The 23,412-nt window shown below is 41.8% G+C and overlaps 2 protein-coding genes across 6 annotated transcripts in view; both read right to left on the bottom strand.

Moving 5' to 3' along the window:
- LOC126981862 (putative helicase mov-10-B.1) overlaps nt 1-12,285 on the bottom strand; it is a 34,872-nt gene extending 22,587 nt beyond the window's left edge. Inside the window, exon 1 of one of the 3 annotated variants that reach the window (XM_050833459.1) lies at nt 12,138-12,285. The gene's annotated coding sequence lies outside the window, so the exon portion shown is untranslated. The other 2 variants (XM_050833457.1, XM_050833458.1) reach the window with 2 other exon arrangements.
- A 2,812-nt stretch (nt 12,286-15,097) lies between these two features.
- The window catches only part of LOC126981860 (rhophilin-2-like), an 82,744-nt gene continuing 74,429 nt past the window's right edge, over nt 15,098-23,412 (bottom strand). For all 3 annotated transcript variants that reach the window (XM_050833454.1, XM_050833455.1, XM_050833456.1), the window contains 4 exons: nt 22,301-22,495; nt 21,384-21,610; nt 20,817-20,978; nt 15,098-18,223 (listed from right to left, as the gene is read on the bottom strand). In XM_050833454.1, the coding sequence (XP_050689411.1) occupies nt 17,993-18,223; nt 20,817-20,978; nt 21,384-21,610; nt 22,301-22,495 (815 nt within the window). In that variant the 3' untranslated portion in view covers nt 15,098-17,992. The remainder of the gene's footprint in view (nt 18,224-20,816; nt 20,979-21,383; nt 21,611-22,300; nt 22,496-23,412) is intronic.

The raw sequence follows: 23,412 nt of genomic DNA, 5'->3' as shown, positions 1-23,412 counted from the left end.
GATTTCCGACCCTAAACCTGTCTCCTCCACTCCTCCACCCCGATAACTCGATTCATTTATAGTTATGATTGAAATGGTTCGGTGTTGTTGTTTTTTCCAATAGTCATCGGTCAGAAACTGGTCAATACGATGCTCCGAGTACGATATTCTGGTAATGGTGGCTATCATCAACGTTGCCAGATTGTCGTACTCTGCCTCTTATGTTTGCCGATATCCAACCCCAAAACTGCCTTCATCACCCAAAAAACTGCTTACGTATATACTTATCATTAAAATGGTCAATTAATGGTGTTTCTTGGCAACAGTTACGGGGCAGAAGCTGGTAAATACGCGGGTCTGAGTACGGCAATCTGGCAACGGTGGTTCTGAGTACGATAATCTGGCAACCGTGGCTATCGTATCAACCACTCAACACGGCACAAACACACACCGAACAGGTACAGAACGCGTATGGTGGTCAGTACACTCAGCCGCTCGCTCCCGCCTCACCAACGTTGCCGGATTCTTGTACTTAAGAGAATCGTATTTCCTGGTTTTCGACACTTAAGATTCCCAAAACACATCAGGAATTAGAGATTTTAACGATAAATATAAATTAATCTCGTTATTATAGGGATTTCCGAGGACCAAAAAGGAGATCAATCGGGTTCTCGAGTGGTTTCTTTAGGTTCTTGGTACAGAGGAAGGTTCAAACTACCACTAGGGTCATATAACAAGCCATGGAAGTCTCTGAAACTCCTACGAAAGCCTTGTTATATATGTGAGTTTCAGCCCCGGAAGGTTGAATACCCTGGTACCTTTGCGCCTCATATTAACCATTTCCTAGGGTCAAAAGAGATCAATCGGGTTCTCGCGAGTGGTTTCTTCAGGTTCGTGGTACAGAGGAAGGGTCAAACTACCACTTGGGTCATTAACTAGCCATGGAAATGCACCAAACTCCTACGAAAGTCTTATGAAATGTGTGTGTTTGGGAGGCGAAATGTTAAGTGTAACCCTTTATGTCTCTTCCTAAATACGCACTCTAACCTTTCACTATCATAACGGCCAGTAAGTATATCCACAAACACACAGACAGGCAGCTAGTGAAGTCTGTGTTTCTTGGCCATGGAAATCTCTGAAACTCCTACGATAGTCTTATGAAATGTGTGTGTTTGGGAGGCGAAATGTTAAGTGTAACCCTTTATGTCTCTTCCTAAATACAATAACGGCCAGACGCGCCTGTATATATCACAAACACACAGCAGACAAGCAGCTAGTGAGTGTCTGTGTTTTTTTTGGCCTTGATGAAATTGAAACTCTCTACTGTGAAATGTGTGTGTGTAGTGTGTGGTTATGTAACCGTTTATATATTTATTTTATATCTTTTCCTAAATACGCACTCTAACCTTTCACTATCATAACGGCCAGTAAGTATATCCACAAACACACTTATTACAGAGAGCTAGTGTAACAAGTCTATCTCTTGGTAATACACTTCAGCTTGACATATCCTTATAGAAACAAATATAGTACCATACTTGCCTGTCCCTTCTTTCTTAATACAATCTCAATAGCTATGATTCACTAACCTTACATATCCCAAACACAACAAACAGAACGAGTATGTCTATCTTCGTAGTTTAGCTTGACATATCCTACCAGAAACAAAGTATAGTATAAGTCTGTCCCTTCTTTCTTAATACAATCTAAATAACTATGATTCATTCTGACCCCTTACCCAAACACAACAAACAAAACTAGTATGTGTATCTCTTCGTTTAGCTTGACATATCCTACCAGAAACAAAGTATAGTATAAGTCTGTCCCTTCTTTCTTAATACAATCTAAATAACTATGATTCACTGACCTTACATATCCCAAACACAACAAACAAAACTAGTATGTCTATCTTCGTAGTTTAGCTTGACATATCCTACCAGAAACAAAGTATAGTATAAGTCTGTCCCTTCTTTCTCAATACTATCTCAATAACTATGATTCACTGACCTTACATATCCCAAACACAACAAACAGAACTAGTATGTCTATCTTCGTACGCAACAGTTTAAGTTCACATGCCCTTACAGAGTGCTATGTCTCAGTCTCTCCCATCTTAGTTTCAATAGTTATGACACTGACCATAAATATATACCCTAAACACACAGAGCTCATATATCTATCTTCGACCCTTACAGAAAAGTAGTATAGTAACGTGTCTGCCTGTCTGTCCCATCTTATTGTCTCAATTGCTATCATACACTGACCATACATAATTATATACCTCAAGAACACAAAGAAAACTAGTAAATATATCTCTATCTTCTCTATCTTAACATACCCTGGCAGAATAGAACGTCTGTCTGTCCCTTCCTTCTTGGTAACGCACAAAATCTCAGTAGTTATGACACTGACCACACACACACACACACATACACAGGGCTAGTACGTCTATATACATTTCCCTACTACACTACATCTTAACATACCCTTACAGAATGGAAGAATAGCACCTCTGTCTGTTCCTGCCTTCTTGGTAACGCACAAAACCTCAGTAGTGACACACACACACACACTTAAAAAACAGGACTAGTACGTCAATATGTATCTCCCCACTACACTACATCTTAACATACCCTTACAGAATGGATGAATAGCACCTCTGTCTGTCCTTTCCTTCTTGGTAACGCACAAAACCTCAGTAGTTATGACACATACACACACACACACACACACTTAAAAACACAGGACTAGTACGTCAATATGTATCTCCCCACTACACTACATCTTAACATACCCTTACAGAATAGAAGAATAGCACCTCTGTCTGTCCCTTCCTTCTTGGTAACGCATAAAACCTCAGTAGTTATGACACACACACACACACTTCAACACACCGGCCTATATACATCTCCCTACTACACTATATCTTAACATACCCTTACAGAATAGATGAATAGCACGTCTGTCTCCTTTCCACTACACACTTGCCTTCCTGTCTTCCTTCCCTTCTCGGCACCCAAGGTTACACTCACACCACCAGAACCAACACTCACAAGCATATACTCACTCAGCCTTGCAGCCCAACGTATATATAGCAGCCTCGTCCCTCCTGCAATGGGCTTTATACGTATGGACAGCAAACCCCAACCACCGTATGTGTCACAATGTTAACTCCCTCAACACGGCTACCTCTTCCCGGACATGGCCTATACGTGTATTTCTTCCGTACTAGAGACGGGGAAAACGTGTCGTACTGGGGTGTGTGTTGGGGAGGAGGGGAGAGGGAGGCGCGGGGGGGTATTCGTGTATACATTTGGTTATATACATGTTGAGTTGTTTGATGTACTATACCGGGATTTTTCATGTATGGGTTTGGTTTCGGTTGTTTTTTTTGGTGTGTGTGTGCGCGCTTAGGCTTCACACACACACGCACGCACACATTCCGGGAAATATACCCTCCTCCTCCTCCTCCTCTCACCCCATCCTCCTCCTCCTCCTCTTTCTCCCAACATCTGACTCATTCACCCCCCCTTCCCCTTCCTCCTCCTCTCCCTCTCTCTGTGTGGGGTTGAGGGGTGATAAGAGAGAGAGGAAATGGCGATAAAGATAGATAGATGGATAGATAAATAGAGAAGAAGAAATGAAGGAAGAGAGGAGGAAATAAGAGTAGAAGGATGTGTTGTTACTGAGAGAGAGAGAGAGAGAGAGAGAGAGAGAGAGAGAGAGAGAGAGAGAGAGAGAGCAGCTGACTTGTATCTGACGCCCCAACACACACACACACACACACACACGGGAAGGAAGGGGGTGAGGGGGGGGATGGTGACGAAGCAAGCAAAGTCATGATTAATGGTGCAATGCCAGGGAAAGGCAAATGATGATGATGATGATGATGATACTTCGAATACTGACATGAAAAAAATATATATAAACAAATGATGGTGCAACGCAAAGGAAAGGCAAATGATGATGATGATAGTGATGATTATGAAAAATACGAATATTGACGAAAAAAAAGAATAGTTAATTAAAAGGAAAAAAATAAGCAACAAGGACAACACTACTACTACATACTACTTTTACTACTACTACTACTACTACTAATAATAATAATAATAATAATAATAATAATAATAATAATAATAAAACCATAGTCTCGCGCATTCCTACTTTATCTAATAATTACAAGGAACACTTGAGATATGGACCAAAAAAAAAAAAATCATCTTCGTGTGTGACTGTGTGTGTGTGTGTGTGTGAGAGAGAGAGAGAGAGAGAGAGAGAGAGAGAGAGAGAGAGAGAGAGAGAGAGAGTCACACGTCTGGAAATGCGTGGGAGAAGAGGAAAAATGGGGGCAGGGGAGTAGAAAGGAGGGAAAGGAAGGGGGGAGAAAGGACAGACAGGATACAAACAAATTCACCTACCCGTTACAGACACAGACAGACAGACAGACAGATAGGCCACAGGTTCTCAAAGTGGGTGCCGCGGTCCCCTGGGGTGCCACGGACAGTGCCAAGGGGTGCCACAAGATCATGAATTTTGAACCATTTTTTTTCTTTTTCTATTAGTCTGCATTTATAACTCTTTAAGTTAATCTAATTCGACTGATGAGTTTTGGTTTGGCATGTACCGTATGTTAATTTTGGTTCGAATATGGATAATAATTTTGATTCATTAACTAAAGTAATTTAAACAGGTACAATTGTGTATAAGAAGTTAATTCATGTGAGGAGGGGTGAGGGGGGGGTGAAAAGGGGTGACACAGAAGGGTTACTTCCACATGTATCCTTAGTTGTATAATCACACTCTGTACTGCCTGGGGGTTGGGATGGCATGCCCCTCCCTCCTCCTTGTCTTACTTGCCACAATAAACTATCAATCAATCAAGTTCAGGCTGCCATCACTGAATAAAGATTGAGAACCTCTGAGATAGACAGACACAAAAATAATTAAAGCAAAAAACATATATAGGTTATCTTATGCTTTGAAGATTCTTGTATATTAATCTATTTATAGTTTTTTTCACTCCCACGGTTTTTGTTTGTTATTTGTGGCAACGAACGCGATTGTTTACGTCATATTTTTATCAGCCTGTGACATCCTGCCCTGTCTCTGTGTGTGTGTGTGTGTGTGTGTGTGTGTGTTAGTTTGGTGTTAATTATTAAAAAGAGAGTTAGCGTGTGAACATATTATGGCTTTTAAGAAGTACTATAGTCAATCCAGGAGGAACTGGCGGATTGGGGGGTGAGAGGTGCGGGTCAGCCCCGCAACGCACCTTGTCACACACTCTCAACACTTCTCGCGTCCTCTCGTATGCCAGCTATTTACTACCTTTAAATTAACTTAATTAAATAATTGGATAATCCAATAAGGTCATATAGCGTTAAGATTGTTTCGTTTTTAAGATAATAACAAATATTTTGTATAAATACCACGACACTTGACATAGTTGTATTCCAACGTTATCATTCTACACATCCAGAGCCCAGGTCACTTCTCTCAAGGTCATGGAAGGGTCAACTGATGGGCCCATGGGTGGCCCGCTCCCGCCTCTGCCTCTCCCCTCCCTCCCTCCCCCTGCCTCTCCACGTCGTTGGCTGCACAGCCACGTGAAAGAACTCATTTACAATGTAAACAAGTACTTTTAAGACGAAAACAACAACAGAGGATTTATCATACCACTCACACCACACACAAGAGTAACTGCAAGAACAGCAAGAGCCACTAATGTTAGTGAAAGAACTGTTGAAAGAGTCTGCGCCAAACGGGATCATGAGTGCATGACGAACAGCTCACCAAGACAGCCTGTATTCTCGTCCCCGAAGGAGAGAGAGAGAGAGAGAGAGAGAGAGAGAGAGAGAGAGAGAGAGAGAGGAAGGAGGAGGAGGAGGAGGAAGAAATGAAGGAGGCTAATGGCGGTCCACTTAACACCTTGACTGTAATCCCACAATTGGAGACAAGAGATGTGGCAGCGTGGTACGGGAGGAGAGACCCCCGCAGAAACACCCCAATCCGCCAGTTCCTCGTAATGGAAGTAGTAGTAGTTTGTAGTAGTAGTAATGGTAGTAGCAGTAATAGTAGTTGTAGTAGTCGTGGTGGTAGTAGTAGTAACAGCAGTGGTAGTAGTAGTAGTAGTAGTAGTAGTAGTAGTAGTAGTAGTAGTAGTTGTAATAAAGTGCATAATGGCAGCGGTCATGAAAACTTGCAAACCTCAACACACACACACACACACACACACACCAAGAAATATAAAAAAATGCACATTAATATTTCATCACTTAAGCCCCCCTCCACCCACCACCCTCCCCTTCCCCCTCCTCCAGTTACCTCCCCTCCCCTCCCTCTTCCTCCTCCACCCCCAAGTCCTCTCACATATCAGCGGTTCCAAGAAAGATAATAAAGAACACGTATTTTTTTTTCAAGTTTAGTACGTGTCGAGAACAAGACTGAGACCTGTATTGATTATGACGACGACGTGTACGACATCAGAAACGAGGAAGGAGGTTAAGAAGAGGAGGAAGAAAAAGAAAATGAGGAGAAAGGGAGGATGTTATGAAAAAGAAGAAAAAGAAGGGAGAAACACGGAAAGACGAGAATTGAAAGAGGAAGAAATTGAGGAAGAGGAATAAAACAAGGAGGAAAGCAAGAAAAAAGAGGAATTGTGGAGAGGAGGAAGAGGAGGAAAAACGGAGGGATTATAGAGAGGAGGAGGAGGAGAAATAAGGAGGGATTGTGGGGAGGAGGAGGAACAAGGAGAGGCATTATGAGTGTGAAGAAGAGGAGGAGGAGGAGGAGGAAAGGAAAAACAAAAGAAAGTAAGCAGTGGAGATGAAGATGTGCAATGCGGGGAAAACTGAGAAATCGATAACCTGCAATAACTGATGTGTTGCTCGTGAATCAAGTGGTTACGAACCGCAAGACAGATAGACGAACCAGAGGCCGGATTCATCAAACCACTTACGAGATCTGTTGTTGGTAAGTCTTCTGGTAACTCCATCATTTAGGAACGCTCTTGATCTTAACGCGACTCCAATGCCAATGAAAGAAGTATCGAGCAGGCCAGTACTTCATTCACTGTCATCGGAGCGGCCTAAACAAAAGGATCATTCGTAGAGGACAGATTTACTTAAAGACTTATACCAAGGACCGGTCTTGTAGTGGCTTGATGAATCCGGCCCCTGGGTGGAGCTGGTGGCGTGACTATGGTTGGTATTGTCAAATGCTCCCACCCCTCACACCACCTATTTCCAAAGGTCAAAAAGGAGGTTAATCGAGTTCTAATGAGTGTTCTTTTAGGTTCACGGTACAGAAGAAGGCTCAGACTACCACCAGGGTCATAAGAGTACCCCTGGAAATGCCCTAAACTCCCACGAAAGACTAGTAAATTACGTGTTCTCGGGCGCAGAATTGTTTAAAAATATGGCCCTATGCCTCGGCCTAAGTTGCCGAATGATCATTAATTAGTTTTTTTCACAGAGGATTGACTGAATATGCAGCTCTCAGCGCCTTTTCTAACTCGACTCCTCCTTTTTTTTTTTTTTTTTTTACAGCAAAGGAGACAGTTCAAGGGCACACAAAAAGCAAACATTAATAAAAAAAAAATCCCGCTACTCACTGCTCCTAAAAAGAATCCAAAGAGGTGGCCGAAAGATAGGTCAGTTTCGGGAGGTGTCCTGATACCCTCCTCTTGAAAGAGTTTAAGTCGTAGGCAGGAGGAAATACAGATGAAGGAAGATTGTTCCCCACTTCGACGTGACTGCCGGCTAACTAGCAACGAACGCTGGTTGTTGTTACAGATACTTGGCCTGTTCCGCTAACTCAGGAGTTCAGAGACAGCTGTTCCTCTCTCCCACGTGACTTAAGTGTAAAATTCCTCCTCGTTGTTCCCAGTAAAAGAAAACCCTAACTAACCATCCCCGGCACCTTCACTACGACCCACGCGATGCTGACCCGTCACTGGTTCGTCTGTCTGTCTGAATGTCTGCCCTACCGCACCATCACCTAATTCACAAGCAATTATTACAGGTTATCGATTTCTCAGTTTTCCCCGCATTACAGATGAAGTGGAGGAGGAGGAGAGGAGGAAAGGAAAAACAAAGAAAGGAAAGGAACAAAAAAAAGAGGGATTAGGAAGAGGAAGAAGAAAGGAAAAACAGAGAGAAAGCGATGAAGCAGAAGCGTAACCATATCCAGACGAATGAGGGAAGAGGAACATACTGATAAAGGTGGTGTGAAGGGGAGAAGGGAGAGGCGGTTTATGACCCTTGAACCTTGACCGCGGGGGAACGCTGACCACGCTGACCTTGGCCTAAAATCTGCTCTCCCGCGAGTGTCAACCTGCTATCCTGCGCTTCATTAATCTCTACCTGTATTTTATCTACCTGTATGGAAGAGGGAAAGAAGAAAGAAGGAATGAGGGAAGAAGGAAAGAGGGAAGAAGGAGAGAAGGAAGAAGGAAAGATTGAAGAAGGAAAGAAGGATGAAGGAAAGATTGAAGGAGAAGGATGAAGGATAAAAAGAAAGAAGGAACAATTGAAGAAGGAAGGTTGAAGAAGGAGAAGGAAGGAGAGATTGAAGAAGGAAAGAAGGAAGAAGGAAAGAAGAAAGAACAATTGAAGAAGGAAAGTGAAAAAGAGAAAGAAGAAAAAAGAAAAGAAGGAAGAATGAAAGAAGGGAAAAGGAGAAGGAAAGAGGGAAGGAAAGATTGAAGGAAGGAAAAATCAAAGAAAAAAGGAAAAATAAAAGACTGGAGAAAGAAAGAACAAAGAAGTAAAGAAAGGAAGATGGAATGACTGAAGAAGAAAAGGAGGAAGGAAAGAAGGAAGAGGGAAAAGGAAGGATTGAAGAAGGAAAGAAGGAAAAAGAAAAGAAGAAAGAAGGAAAGAAGACTGATGTTGGAAGAGGAGAGAAAAATGGAGAAACAAGGAAAACAAAACAAACAAAAAATAAGGAGGAGGGAGAAAGGAGGAAAACAGCTAAAACGATTCATAAGAAGAAAAAAGATGAAGAATAAGAAGTAGGAAAAAATTGAATCATGATGTAACTCTTCTAGGATTAAAATGTTAAGTCTTATCTCTCTATCTCTGTATAAAAAAAGGAGGATAAGGAAGGAGGAGGAGGAGGAGGAAGAGGAGGAGGAGGGAAGGAAGAAAAAAATCAGTGAAGACAAAAGATATATAGAAAAAAATAGAGAATAAGAAATATGGAAAAGTTCATGAAAGAAAAGAAGGAAAAAAAATATTAAAGAAGGAAGAGGATGAGGGAAGAAGGAAGAAATATTAACTTGCAAAGATGAATTATAAAGAAAAAATATCAAGAATAACAAATAGAAGAAAATAAATATGGAGGAGTACAAGAAAGGAAAGAAGAAAGGAAAACCACAAAAAAAATAGAGAGAGGAGGAGGAAAGAAGGAAAATATATTAGCCTGCAAAGATGAATTATAGAGAAAAAAGATAAAGAATAAAAGAAATAAGACAAAACTGATGAAGAAGGAAGAGAAGAAAAGAAGGAATAATAAAAAATAACAAGCGGAGAAAAGAAGGAACAGTAAAAAAATCATTAGAAATAAAAGTGGAGAAAAGTGACTCACGACATAACTCTTGCACGATTCAGTACGTCATTCTTGAAACTACGCAATGAATAAAAAATAAACAAATAAAAAATACGATAAAAGTGCAACCGCGATTTAAGACTTGCTTAGTTTATTTGGCCGACTCTTTAAACTCTTCTTGGTACACTGAGGGAATCCAAGTCCTTCCTGCATAAACTAGAATCCCTTGTGCAATCTTATCAACCAGTGATTAGGATTTGGAGGGAAACTCGGAAGCCTCATGATACTTGTAGGAAATGTGATGAGAATGTGTATCTTGTGATTTGCGAGAAAAAGACTCTTAACCTTAACTAACTATATCCAAAATAATCACTATATTTGTGTACAAAGTAAATTCATGTATGGTTCTTCAGTAATGTGGCTTACGATCCAACAAAATGAGCTCTTTCTGCCACCTGTCATGTGTGTGAAGAGACCCTTAACCTTACCTAACAATATCCCGAACAGTCACTATATTTGTGTACGCAGTAACTCCGTATATGCTTTCTCATAATGAGGCTTATTATCTAACAGACATTGCTCAGTGATCTTGAAGTGACTGTATTTCTGAATATTTAACTAGGTACTCTCTGCATTAATCTCAATGAAACAAGTATCTTCTGTTCTGTTCTGATTTGAATTTTACTCTCAGTATTGTGGAAAACTACCTCCTTGAATAAAAAAAACTTGAGAAGAACCTAAAATGAATCTTTACCACATTGAGTTAGTAACAATAGTTTGGTGAAGGTACTTTGGTAGGCTACCACGGGTGACTGGTTACTGTTTTGGTGGCAACAGGTTACCGGTATTGTTTTTGCTGCAATGGGTTAATATTTCAGCGGCGATAGATAATGCATTTAAGAAGTGATGAGTTACTCTTACAAAAGTTTACTATTTGTTAAGATAAAGTTTGGCTCTGTTAGGTTATGTGAGCTCACCGGGGCAGGAAACGGGTGTAATTCTGGAGCTATATACACAATTAACATATATATACCGGGGCAGGAAACAGGTGTAATTCTAGAGCTATATACATAATTAACATATATATACCGGGGCAGGAAACGGGTGTAATTCCGGAACTATATACATAATTAACATATATACACCGGGGCAGGAAACGGGTGTAATTCTGGAGCTATATACACAATTAACATATATATACCGGGGCAGGAAACGGGTGTAATTCCAGAGCTATATACATAATTAACATATATAGACCGGGGCAGGAAACGGGTGTAATTCCGGAGCTATATACACAATTAACATATATATACCGGGGCAGGAAACGGGTGTAATTCTGGAGCTTTATACACAATTAACATATATAGACCGGGGCAGGAAACGGGTGTAATTCCGGAGCTATATACACAATTAACATATATAGACCGGGGCAGGAAACGGGTGTAATTCCGGAGCTATATACACAATTAACATATCTATACCGGGGCAGGAAACGGGTGTAATTCTGGAGCTATATACACAATTAACATATCTATACCGGGGCAGGAAACGGGTGTAATTCTGGAGCTATATACACAATTAACATATCTATACCGGGGCAGGAAACGGGTGTAATTCTGGAGCTATATACACAATTAACATATCTATACCGGGGCAGGAAACGGGTGTAATTCTAGAGCTTTATACACAATTAACATATATATACCGGGGCAGGAAACGGGTGTAATTCCGGAGCTTTATACACAATTAACATATATATACCGGGGCAGGAAACGGGTGTAGTTCTGGAGCTTTATACACAATTAACATATATAGACCGGGGCAGGAAACGGGTGTAATTCTGGAGCTTTATACACAATTAACATATATATACCGGGGCAGGAAACGGGTGTAATTCCGGAGCTATATACACAATTAACATATATAGACCGGGGCAGGAAACGGGTGTAATTCTAGAGCTTTATACACAATTAACATATATAGACCGGGGCAGGAAACGGGTGTAATTCTAGAGCTATATAAACAATTAACATATATAGACCGGGGCAGGAAACGGGTGTAATTCTAGAGCTTTATACACAATTAACGTATATTAAACCATTTATTTTTCCTTTTACATTAACATCACCACTACCACCACTTGTCATCACCACTACTACCAACTATCATAACCCCTATCATCACCACAACCACCAACCACTGGCCCCCCCCTCCCCCAATACCATTATCATCACTATTATCATCACCACACAATGCACTGAACCTCCCCTCACCACCATCACCACCACTATCACCACCACACAATGCACTAAACCCCCCCTCACTACCATCACCACTACTAAAACCACCACAATTAACCACCACCAGCCCCCCTCATCACCACTACCACCACCTACCACCATCACAACTACCACCACCACCACCTACCACCATCACAACTACCTTTAATTACCACCAGCCCCCCTCATCACCACCACCTGTCACCACCACAAAGCAACCAACCAACCACGTGACCACCACAACAACCACCACCACCACCATCACCACTACACACGCCCCCAGTGCCCCCCAACACCCTCCCCCCGCGCCCCCCCCTGGCACACACTCACCCCCGTCAGGTTGTAGGCCCCGGGACGCCCACGCACCACATGACACACTGGAACAAGGTCACACGAGGCCACAAGGACACACTCGGGTCTCCCTCGGGTCTCGGCGCCTTCGAACTGGTCTTGGTCTGGGTCTCGGTCTTGATCTTGATGTCACAGGTGGTTGGAGATTTCACCCCAGCCTTTCTTCTTCTTCTTCTTCTTTTTAACGCTTTGGACCGGTTTTTATTAAAGGTTTTCCTCTAATTCCTCTTCTTATTCACTTATTCACACTTTCCTTTTCAGTATTACATCACTTTCTTAAACACTTCATCCTTAACTTATGTGTTTTTTTCTGTCTTATTTTTTTCCTTCATTTATATATACTTCCCTATGTGCTTTTGCCATTTTCCACTATTACACTTTTCACTCAACTCAGACTCCATAAACATTTAACTCCAACTTTTCATCTCATTTTGTTTTTGAGTGTGATTTATTTCTAATTTAACCCTATATGCTGAACAAACAAAAGATCTTTATTTTTTTCTCTGTTCGTCTATTTTTTGTTATATATTTTATACCTTAGACTGAACAGACTATCAATCAATCAATCTATCTATCTATTCTATCTAAGGGCGGAATTGCAAGACACTTCCACGTTCACATTATTTCTTTATGAAGGTCAAAGAGGAGGTCAAATGGGTTCTAATGTGTCTTTCTACAGGTTCATGGTACAGAGGAAGGGTCACACTACCACCAGGGTCATAGAACTGCTCCTGGAAATGCCCACAACTCATAGGAAAGCCTTGTCAAATGTGTGTTTCTCAAGTTCATGGTACAGAGGAAGGGTCACACTACCACCAGGGTCATAGAACTGCTCCTGGAAATGCCCACAACTCATACGAAAGCCTTGTCAAATGTGTGTTTCTCAAGTTCATGGTACAGAGGAAGGGTCACACTACCACCAGGGTCATAGAACTGCTCCTGGAAATGCCCACAACTCATACGAAAGCCTTGTCAAATTAGTGTTTCTCAAGTTCATGGTACAGAGGAAGGGTCACACTACCACCAGGGTCATAGAACTCCTCCTGGAAATGCCCACAACTCATACGAAAGCCTTGTCAAATGTGTGTTTCTCAAGTTCACGGTACAGAGGAAGGGTCACACTACCACCAGGGTCATAGAACTGCTCCTGGAAATGCCCACAACTCATAGGAAAGCCTTGTCAAATGTGTGTTTCTACAGGTTCATGGTACAGAGGAAGGGTCACACTACCACCAGGGTCATAGAACTGCTCCTGGAAATGCCCACAACTCATACGAAAGCCTTGTCAAATGTGTGTTTCTACAGGTTCATGGTACAGAGGAAGGGTCACACTACCACCAGGGTCATAGAACTGCTCCTGGAAATGCCCACAACTCATAGGAAAGCCTTGTCAAATGTGTGTTTCTACAGGTTCATGGTACAGAAGAAGGGTCACACTACCACCAGGGTCATAGAACTGCCCCTGGAAATGCCCACAACTCATACGAAACCCTTGTCAAATGTGTGTTTCTCAAATTCATGGTACAGAGGAAGGGTCGCACTACCACCAGGGTCATAGAACTGCTCCTGGAAATGCCCACAACTCATAGGAAACCCTTGTCAAATGTGTGTTTCTCAAATTCATGGTACAGAGGAAGGGTCACACTACCACCAGGGTCATAGAACTGCTCCTGGAAATGCCCACAACTCCTACGAAAGCCCTGTCAAATTAGTGTTTCTCAAGTTCATGGTACAGAGGAAGGGTCACACTACCACCAGGGTCATAGAACTGCTCCTGGAAATGCCCACAACTCATAGGAAAGCCTTGTCAAATGTGTGTTTCTACAGGTTCATGGTACAGAGGAAGGGTCACACTACCACCAGGGTCATAGAACTGCTCCTGGAAATGCCCACAACTCATACGAAAGCCTTGTCAAATATGTGTTTCTCAAGTTCATGGTACAGAGGAAGGGTCACACTACCACCAGGGTCATAGAACTCCTCCTGGAAATGCCCACAACTCATACGAAAGCCCTGTCAAATTAGTGTTCTAAGGCGCTCCCGTGGTCCCGTGGTCGAGTCTCTGCCTTGCGCTTCGGCGGGGTGTCGGAGCGTGGGTTCGAGACCTATCATTCTTGGCCGATGAAATGTCTTAAAATGCGACCCTATTATATCTCGGACGCCTTGCTAGCTACCTCGCGCCGCTCTTGGGAACCTTCCTTCAGAGGGTGGAAGTGTCTCCATCTCTCCCTATTCTGGCACTCCCTCTCAGCACACTCAATCCTGCTGCTTCAAACTCTCTCATCCCATTGATCCACTTCACAGGTCACATGGTCTCCCTCTGACAGGCTGACCCCCCCTCCCTCAACCCTTCCCTCACACTCTCTTCACGATTCATTCTCTCTCATTCTCACCTGTGTCCAAACCATCATGTCTATATTGCCTTATTTAAGTTTTCGGTTTCTCTGTCTTTCTCTCTCCATCTGTGTCTGTCTGAGTTACTGTGGGTCGTATTTTAAAACATTTCGTCGCCCAAGTTCAAATATTTGGCAAGGCTTTCGTAGGAGTTGTGGGCATTTCCAGGGGTAGTTTTATGACCCTGGTGGTAGTTTGACCCTTCCCCTGTACCGTGAACCTAAATAAACACTGAATAAACAATGATTATATTTTAGTTTAATTTCGTTTCAGTAAAAAAAATGTCCTAATTGAAAAAAAAAAATGTCATATCCTATTTAAATTTTTAGCATGTTATCAAATGGTTAAGGGCTCATAGTTGTTATACATGGATAATGCTTAAGATGCTATAAATATATGGATAAAGCTTCAAATACTTGTGAAACTATACATTAATTATTATGCATTGAATACCATTGAAATAGTTAGTAATTCTTTAAATACTCAAATAAACTTTCATATACTTGCAGGAACCAATGTACTGGACAGGTCAATAAAACATGGGCTATTAACACTTAAAAATATATATTTGCATACTGTATATTCACGATAACATTAATAATGATAATAATAATAATATATGGCAACAATTCTGGTATTTATATATATGATTGGACGAATATGTACAAATTGCATTACCCAAGAATCTCAGAATGGACGATTTTGTGGAGATGAACCCCTCTCTCTCTCTCTCTCTCTCTCTCTCACACACACACACACACACACACACACAAAAAAAAAAAAAAAAAAAAACGCACATATGTATACACGCGAGGTTCCATGATTCCTACACACACACACACACACACACACACACACACACACACTTATCCTCCCTCACTTAATATTAGTTCATGACTCCACTTTATGTTCCGTCACTTATGATCCACTTTATAACTTATCATCTCGTCATCATCTCCAAGCACTTAAAAAAAAAATCTATATTCGTGATAGAACAGAAGACTTTACCTACACAATATTTTCATCTTAATATTTTACTTTTCAATAGTTTTTTTATTCTTTTTTATTCTTTGTATCTCAGTAATGTTTTTTTTTTTACATTTTTTCCTTTGTTCTATTCATCTCTTTTCTGTTGATTTTATTTCTTCTAATCACATTTTATTTTATTTTTATTTATTTCTCACTCTTTTTTCTGTCTGACAATCTTTCTCTCAGTCCCTTTCCCTGTAGTTTCCTTCCTTCTTGCTTTCTTTTCACATATCCTTTAAATTCTCTTCTTTTACACTTCTCAATATTTTCTGTTCAATCCTTCCTTCATTTTATTTTGGTCAGTTGTTTCTTTATACACAGTTTTGTTTTTCTGTCTGACAAACTAACTTTCTCTCCATCCCTTTTCCTGTAGTTTCCTTCCTTCTTGCTTTCTTTTCACATATTCTTTTAATTCTCTTCTTTTACGCTTCTCAATATTTTGTTCAATCCTTTCTTCATTGGTCACTTGTTTCTTTATACAGTTTTTTTTTCTTCTGTCTGACAAACTAACTTTCTCTCAGTCCCTTTTCCTGTAGTTTCCTTCCTTCTTGCTTTCTTTTCACACATCCTTTTAATTTTCATCTTTTACACTTCTCAATATTTCCTGTTCAATCCTTCCTTCATTTTATTTTGGTCAGTTGTTTCTTTATACAGTTTTTTTTCTTCTGTCTGACAAACTAACTTTCTCTCAGTCCCTTTTCCTGTAGTTTCCTTCCTTCTTGCTTTCTTTCCACATATTCTTTTAATTTTCGTCTTTTACACTCCTCAATATTTCCTGTTCAATCCTTCCTTCATCCTATTTTGGTCAGTTTTTCTTTATTTCAATTTGTGGGAGCAACGATTAGCGGGCTTTTTTTTTAAACTTTTTTTTTGTTGCCGTTGAGCTGTTTCTTTAGCTGTAAAAAAATAAATAAATAAAATAAAAAAGTCTCACACAATCTCACTCAATCTCTTTCTTCCATCATCAGGATTATATTTCACCTCATTAACCAACGCAACATTGTATCGATCAACCCGACATCCTATTCCTCGACCCAACATTGCTACACACATAACAAAATACACCACAGTAATGTAATATACTTTCCACTCATCTTTTTTTTCCATTAGTAATATTTTCCCATGCAACAGCTGTACAGAAAACAAAATAAGGAGGTACGTATATATATTTTACAGAGGACGAAAGGTTGTATATATATTTACTGAGCGACTGTACAGGTTCTATTTTTTACTGAGCGGTATATGGTGACTTGGGCTATTCACACACACACACACACACACACACACAAAGTAGGAATATCTAAAAAGTCTTTCGATAAGTTTAATTTTAAGAACACAGTCATATCTCTCTCTCTCTCACACACACACAGAGTAGGAATGTCTAAAAGTCTTTCGATATGTTTAATTTTAAGAATAGTCATACCTCTCTCTCTCTCTCTCTCTCTCTCTCTCTCACACATACACACACACACACACACCTGTTAGACCCCTTAATTAGTGCACCAAACAGGTAAAACAAGGTGAAATGAGGTGAGATAGAGTTACAGAGATGGTGGTGGTGATGGTGTTAGTGGTGTGTGTGTGTGTGTGTGTGTGTGTGTGTATGTATGACACACCACTAATACAAGCAGCAGAGTATGTATATATGTATGAGTGTATGTATATGTGTATAAACGTGGCAATATACTAGCGAAAAATGCCTGGATGTGGTTAATCTATAGACGACGCGATAATACAAGGTTCCGATACATTTATTTATATATATTCACTTTGAGCACAAAACAATAGGGAGGGAAATATATATGGGAAAAAACATATAATACTGATTTTTTTTACAGTGTCCAGCGGGTGTATGATACAGAAATTATGACGAAGACAGTGTTATAGAGAGAGAGAGAGAGAGAGAGAGAGAGAGAGAGAGAGAGAGAGAGAGAGAGAGAGAGAGAGAGATGATAGAAAAATATTTAACTTTATCTTTCTATTTTTTTTCCCTCTTTTTCTTCTTCTTATTGTGAATGTTAGAGAGTGAAAATGTTATGGAGAGAAAATAGAAAAATCTCTCCTCTCTCTCTTTCTCTCTCCTCCATTTTCTCTCTCCATATTGCAAAGAAGAAGATAGGGAAATGGTACAAAGAGAAAGATGATGGAGAAAGTCTCTCTCTCTCTCTCTTCCTCTCTCTCGCTCTAAAAATAAAAGAAAATGGGACAAGGAGAGGAGAAATAAACATCCTCTCTCTCTCTCTCTTTTACTCTCTCTCTCTCTCTCTCTCTCTCTCTCTCTCTCTCTAAAAAAAAAATAAAAAAAAAAATAGAGAGAGGAAATAATATCTCTCTCTCCATCTCTCAATCTCCTTTTCTCTCTCCCTCTTACCTCCCTCTCTCTCTCTCTCTCTCTCTTCTTCTCAACCCCCTTATCGTAAAATCACATTATCCAACATGGAGTCAGACTTGTATTTGTCCCTCGAGGTGGAGCGCTTGAAGGGGTTCCAGCTGTTGTGCTTGTCGTGGTTCTTGGCGGAGAGGGTGGAGCTGTTGACGGACCCATAGTGGCTGCTGGTGCTGCTGTTACTGCTGTTGCTGCTGCTGACCCCACTGCTGCTGCTGGTGGTGGAGTGCGGTGAGATGTCCTTCAGGCTCTTGCTCTGGAGGGGAAATGGTGTGTTAGTGGTCTTTTTCTGTTTCTCTGTGTGTTTCTCTGTGTGTCGGGAAATGGTGTTTTAGTGGTTCTTTTCTGTGTGTTTCTCTGTGTGTTGGGAAATGGTGTGTTAGTGGTTCTTTTCTGTGTGTTTCTCTGTGTGTCGGGAAATGGTGTGTTAGTGGTTCTTTTCTGTGTGTTTCTCTGTGTGTTGGGAAATGATGTGTTAGTGGTTCTTTTCTGTGTGTTTCTCTGTGTGTTGGGAAATGGTGTGTTAGTGGTTCTTTTCTGTGTGTTTCTCTGTGTGTCGGGAAATGGCGTGTCAGTGGTCTTTTTCTGTGTTTCTCTGTGTGTTGGGAAATGGTGTGTTAGTGGTTCTTTTCTGTGTGTTTCTCTGTGTGTTGGGAAATGGTGTGTTAGTGGTCCTTTTCTGTGTGTTTCTCTGTGTGTCGGGAAATGGTGTGTTAGTGGTTCTTTTCTGTGTGTTTCTCTGTGTGTTGGGAAATGGTGTGTTAATTAGTGGTTCTTTTCTGTGTGTTTCTCTGTGTGTTGGGAAATGGTGTGTTAGTGGTTCTTTTCTGTGTGTTTCTCTGTGTGTTGGGAAATGGTGTGTTAGTGGTTCTTTTCTGTGTGTTTCTCTGTGTGTTGGGAAATGGTGTGTTAGTGGTTCTTTTCTGTGTGTTTCTCTGTGTGTTGGGAAATGGTGTGTTAGTGGTTCTTTTCTGTGTGTTTCTCTGTGTGTTGGGAAATGGTGTGTTAGTGGTTCTTTTCTGTGTGTTTCTCTGTGTGTTGGGAAATGGTGTGTTAGTGGTCCTTTTCTGTGTGTTTCTCTGTGTGTTGGGAAATGGTGTGTTAGTGGTTCTTTTCTGTGTGTTTCTCTGTGTGTTGGGAAATGGTGTGTTAATTAGTGGTTCTTTTCTGTGTGTTTCTCTGTGTTGGGAAATGGTGTGTTTGTGGTCCTTTTCTGTGTGTTTCTCTGTGTGTTGGGAAATGGTGTGTTAGTGGTTCTTTTCTGTGTTTCTCTGTGTGTTGGGAAATGGTGTGTTAGTGGTTCTTTTCTGTGTGTTTCTCTGTGTGTTGGGAAATGGTGTGTTAGTGGTTCTTTTCTGTGTTTCTCTGTGTGTTGGGAAATGGTGTGTTAGTGGTCTTTTCTGTGTGTTTCTCTGTGTGTCGGGAAATGGAGTGTTAGTGGTTCTTTTCTGTGTGTTTCTCTGTGTGTCGGGAAATGGTGTGTTAGTGGTTCTTTTCTGTGTGTTTCTCTGTGTGTCGGGAAATGGCGTGTTAGTGGTCCTTTTCTGTGTTTCTCTGTGTGTTGGGAAATGGTGTGTTAGTGGTTCTTTTCTGTGTGTTTCTCTGTGTGTCGGGAAATGGCGTGTTAGTGGTCTTTTTCTGCGTTTCTCTGTGTGTCGGGAAATGGCGTGTTAGTGGTCTTTTTCTGTGTTTCTCTGTGTGTTGGGAAATGGTGTGTTAGTGGTTCTTTTCTGTGTGTTTCTCTGTGTGTCGGGAAATGGTGTGTTAGTGGTCTTTTTCTGTGTTTCTCTGTGTGTTGGGAAATGGTGTGTAAGTGGTTCTTTTCTGTGTGTTTCTCTGTGTGTCGGGAAATGGCGTGTTAGTGGTCTTTTTCTGTGTTTCTCTGTGTGTTGGGAAATGGTGTGTTAGTGGTTCTTTTCTGTGTGTTTCTCTGTGTGTTGGGAAATGGTGTGTTAGTGGTTCTTTTCTGTGTGTTTCTCTGTGTGTTGGGAAATGGTGTGTTAGTGGTTCTTTTCTGTGTGTTTCTCTGTGTGTCGGGAAATGGCGTGTTTGTGGTCCTTTTCTGTGTGTTTCTCTGTGTGTCGGGAAATGGTGTGTTTGTGGTCCTTTTCTGTGTTTCTCTGTGTCTTTCTGTCTGTTTGTCTGTTTGTGTGTATCCCTCTATCTGTTTCTCTGTCTTTCTCTCTCCATCTGTCTTTGTCTGAGTTTCTGTGGGTCGTATTTTAAAACATTTCGTCGGCCAAGTTCACATATTTGGCAAGGCTTTCATAGGAGTTGTGGGCATTTCCAGGGGTAGTTTTATGACCCTGGTGGTAGTTTGACCCTTCCTCTGTACCGTGAACCTAAATAAACACTCATTAGAACCCGACTGACCCCCTCTTTGACCTATAGAAACAGTTGATGTGAGAAATGAAGGTGTCTTGTAATACCAACATATGTGTCTCAATGTCTACGTGTGTTTCGGTCTGTCTCTCTCTGTCTCTTATATTTACAGTTACACAATTTTTAACTGCTCAGGGACAGGTGAATTAGTGGTCTCTTTTCCTCTCTCCTTTGCTCTGTCAGTCTTTCTTCCTCCACTCTTTAGTCATCCTGCTCTATGTCTCACTCTTTCTTACTCTCTCCCTGTTTTCCTTCCTTCATTTCCATATTTCTGTTTTCCCTTTTTTTCGTTCCCTTTTCTACTCAACATCACGGAAGAAATGGCAACAGTGGAGGAGGCTCATGTGCAGTCCAACCCCACCATAGGGATTAAATGGACGTTAAACGATGATGATGATGATGATGATGATGTTCTTTCTTTTTCTTAACCCTCTTTACTCTCCCTCCCTTCCCTGCCCCCCCCTCACCTTGGGCAGCTTGTAGTAGGTCTTGTCGCAGGGGGTGACCAGCGTGAGGGCCAGGGAGTTCCCGGCCTCACGAATCAGCGAAACCACCTCATCGTGCGGCAGCCACTTCACGTCCCGCGTCCCGATGCACACCACCAGGTCACCCTCGCTCATGCCGGCACGCTGCAGAAGGACGGGCAGGGGTTATGGGGGTGAGGAAGAGGGGTGAGAAGGGAGGTGATGAGGAGATAATGAATGGTAGAGTAAGAGAGAGAGAGAGAGAAAGAAAGTCTCACTCTCTCTGTCTCTGTCCGTTTCTCTATGGTATTGAAAAGAAGGAAAGAGCGAAAAAAGAAAGAAAGAAACAGAGAAATGAAAAGAAAGAACAAAATGAAAAAAAGAAAGAAAGATATCAATTATAACTCATATCATTGTTATCATCAGAGCATTACAAATAAATGAATAAACAAATGAATAAACAAATGAAAAAAATAAGAAAGAAAGAATGTTGATGATGATTAGGAGGATGAGGATGACTATAAGCATTCCCATCACTGTCATTACACATTAAACACCCACACCCCATACCTCTGCCAGGCTCCCCCGGTCCACCCCAGCGATGACCACAGGCGCGTCCCCTCTGACCGAAAACCCAAAGCCCTGTGTGGGGGTGCGGGTGAGGGCGACGGGGCGCGGCGCAGACCACTGGTGCTTGGCCGAGAACACCGCCACGGGGCCCAGCAGGCGGAACATGTCCTCCACGCGGTGCTGGGAGAAGTCTGGGGTCGTGAGGGTCAGCTGGAACTTGGTGGCGGCTGCGGGAGAGGGAAAAAGAGCGTGAGTGAGTAAGGAAGGGAGGGGATGTGCATGAGGGAGAGATGCACAAAAAAATTAGGAAAAATATTAACACAAGACAAAACCAAAACAAGAACACTCAAATAAACATACTTAAAGAAATAAATACATGAAATACGTAGCAGAAATAAAGACTCAACCTATCGCAAAACAAGCCAGATGGATTGTATTTTTTTATTTATTTATTTATTTATTGTTTATTCATATTTATTTTTATTTTTTTATTTTTTTACATCTACGCCCATAGCACTGGTAGGCTTGCTTGATGGGCCTGGATGGTAGTCGCCCCCACCCCGTATTGGCGCAGGCAAGTGTTTATAGTGGCGCCATCTTCTCTTGGAGGAAAGGCAAATAAAGAATGGTGACTGTAGGAGGAGGGGAGGCAGTGGCTGAGTGGTAGACCCATGGTGACCTGGACTCCAATCACCCCATACATTATACTCCCCACCACCATCAATACCCTCCACCCCCCCCCCACCACCACCACCAATACTACTTAAAAAAAAAGGTAATAAGTAAAAGAAGAAATTGATGTCTCTTTCGGCCAATCTTTACTTTTGTCTATTATGGGAGCGGCGTTTTTGTTGCCCTTGAGCTGTCTTATTCATTGTAAAAAAAAACAAATAAATAAATAAAATAACAGTACTCACGGGCAACAGGTGGTGGGTCAAGGACGTTGTGCAGGTCCTCCTCGTCTTCGTAGAGGTCGAGGAGGTGGACGGCGGACTCGTGGCCGAAGCGCAGGACCTCCGAAAGGCCGCTCTTCTTCTTGAGGTCCCGACACATGCGCTGCTGTCTCAGGGCCTCCTCGTGTACCATGACCGACTCACGGCAATGAGCCAGGCCTGGGGAGGGACGGGGGGAGGTGAGCATGAGGGCGTGAGGGGGTGATGATTGGGGTGAAGGGTGCGAAGGAGGGAGAAAAAGGACCAGAGAGAGGAATAAGGGAAAGAGCGAAAGAGGACTAAGAAAGAAAGGAGAAAGAGGGCCAATGAAGGAAGGAAGGAGGACCAGAGAGAGGAATAAGGGAAAGAGCGAAAGAGGACTAAGAAAGAAAGGAGAAAGAGGGCCAATGAAGGAAGGAAGGAGAACCAGAGAGAGGAATAAGGCCAATGAAGGAAGGAAGGAGGACCAGAGAGAGGAATAAAGACAGAAAGGAGAAAGAGGGCCAATGAAGGAAGGAAGGACCAGAGAGAGGAATAAGGGAAAGAGCGAAAGAGGACTAAGAAAGAAAGGAGAAAGAGGGCCAATGAAGGAAGGAAGGAGGACCAGAGAGAGGAATAAGGGAAAGAGCGAAAGAGGACTAAGAAAGAAAGGAGAAAGAGGGCCAATGAAGGAAGGAAGGAGGACCAGAGAGAGGAATAATGGAAAGAGCGAAAGAGGACTAAGACAAAGGAGAAAGAGGGTCAATGAAGGAAGGAAGGAGGACCAGAGAGAGGAATAAGGGAAAGAGCGAAAGAGGACTAAGAAAGAAAGGAGAAAGAGGGCCAATGAAGGAAGGAAGGAGGACCAGAGAGAGGAATAAGGGAAAGAGCAAAAGAGGACTAAGAAATAAAGGAGAAAGAGGGCCAATGAAGGAAGGAAGGAGGACCAGAGAGAGGAATAGGGGAAAGAGCGAAAGAGGACTAAGACAGAAAGGAGAAAGAGGGCCAATGAAGGAAGGAAGGAATGGAGAGAAAATAAGGGATTGTGAGGGGAGAGTGAAGGGAGGGAGAGATGAAAGGAGTAAGAAGGAAAGCCAGGGAATGAAGAAGGATATGGT

This window comes from Eriocheir sinensis, chromosome 49, assembly GCF_024679095.1.
Source record: "Eriocheir sinensis breed Jianghai 21 chromosome 49, ASM2467909v1, whole genome shotgun sequence".
Lineage (NCBI taxonomy): Eukaryota > Metazoa > Arthropoda > Malacostraca > Decapoda > Varunidae > Eriocheir > Eriocheir sinensis.
Note: the sequence above shows the minus strand (reverse complement) of the source record. Positions and strands in the feature narration are given on the sequence as shown.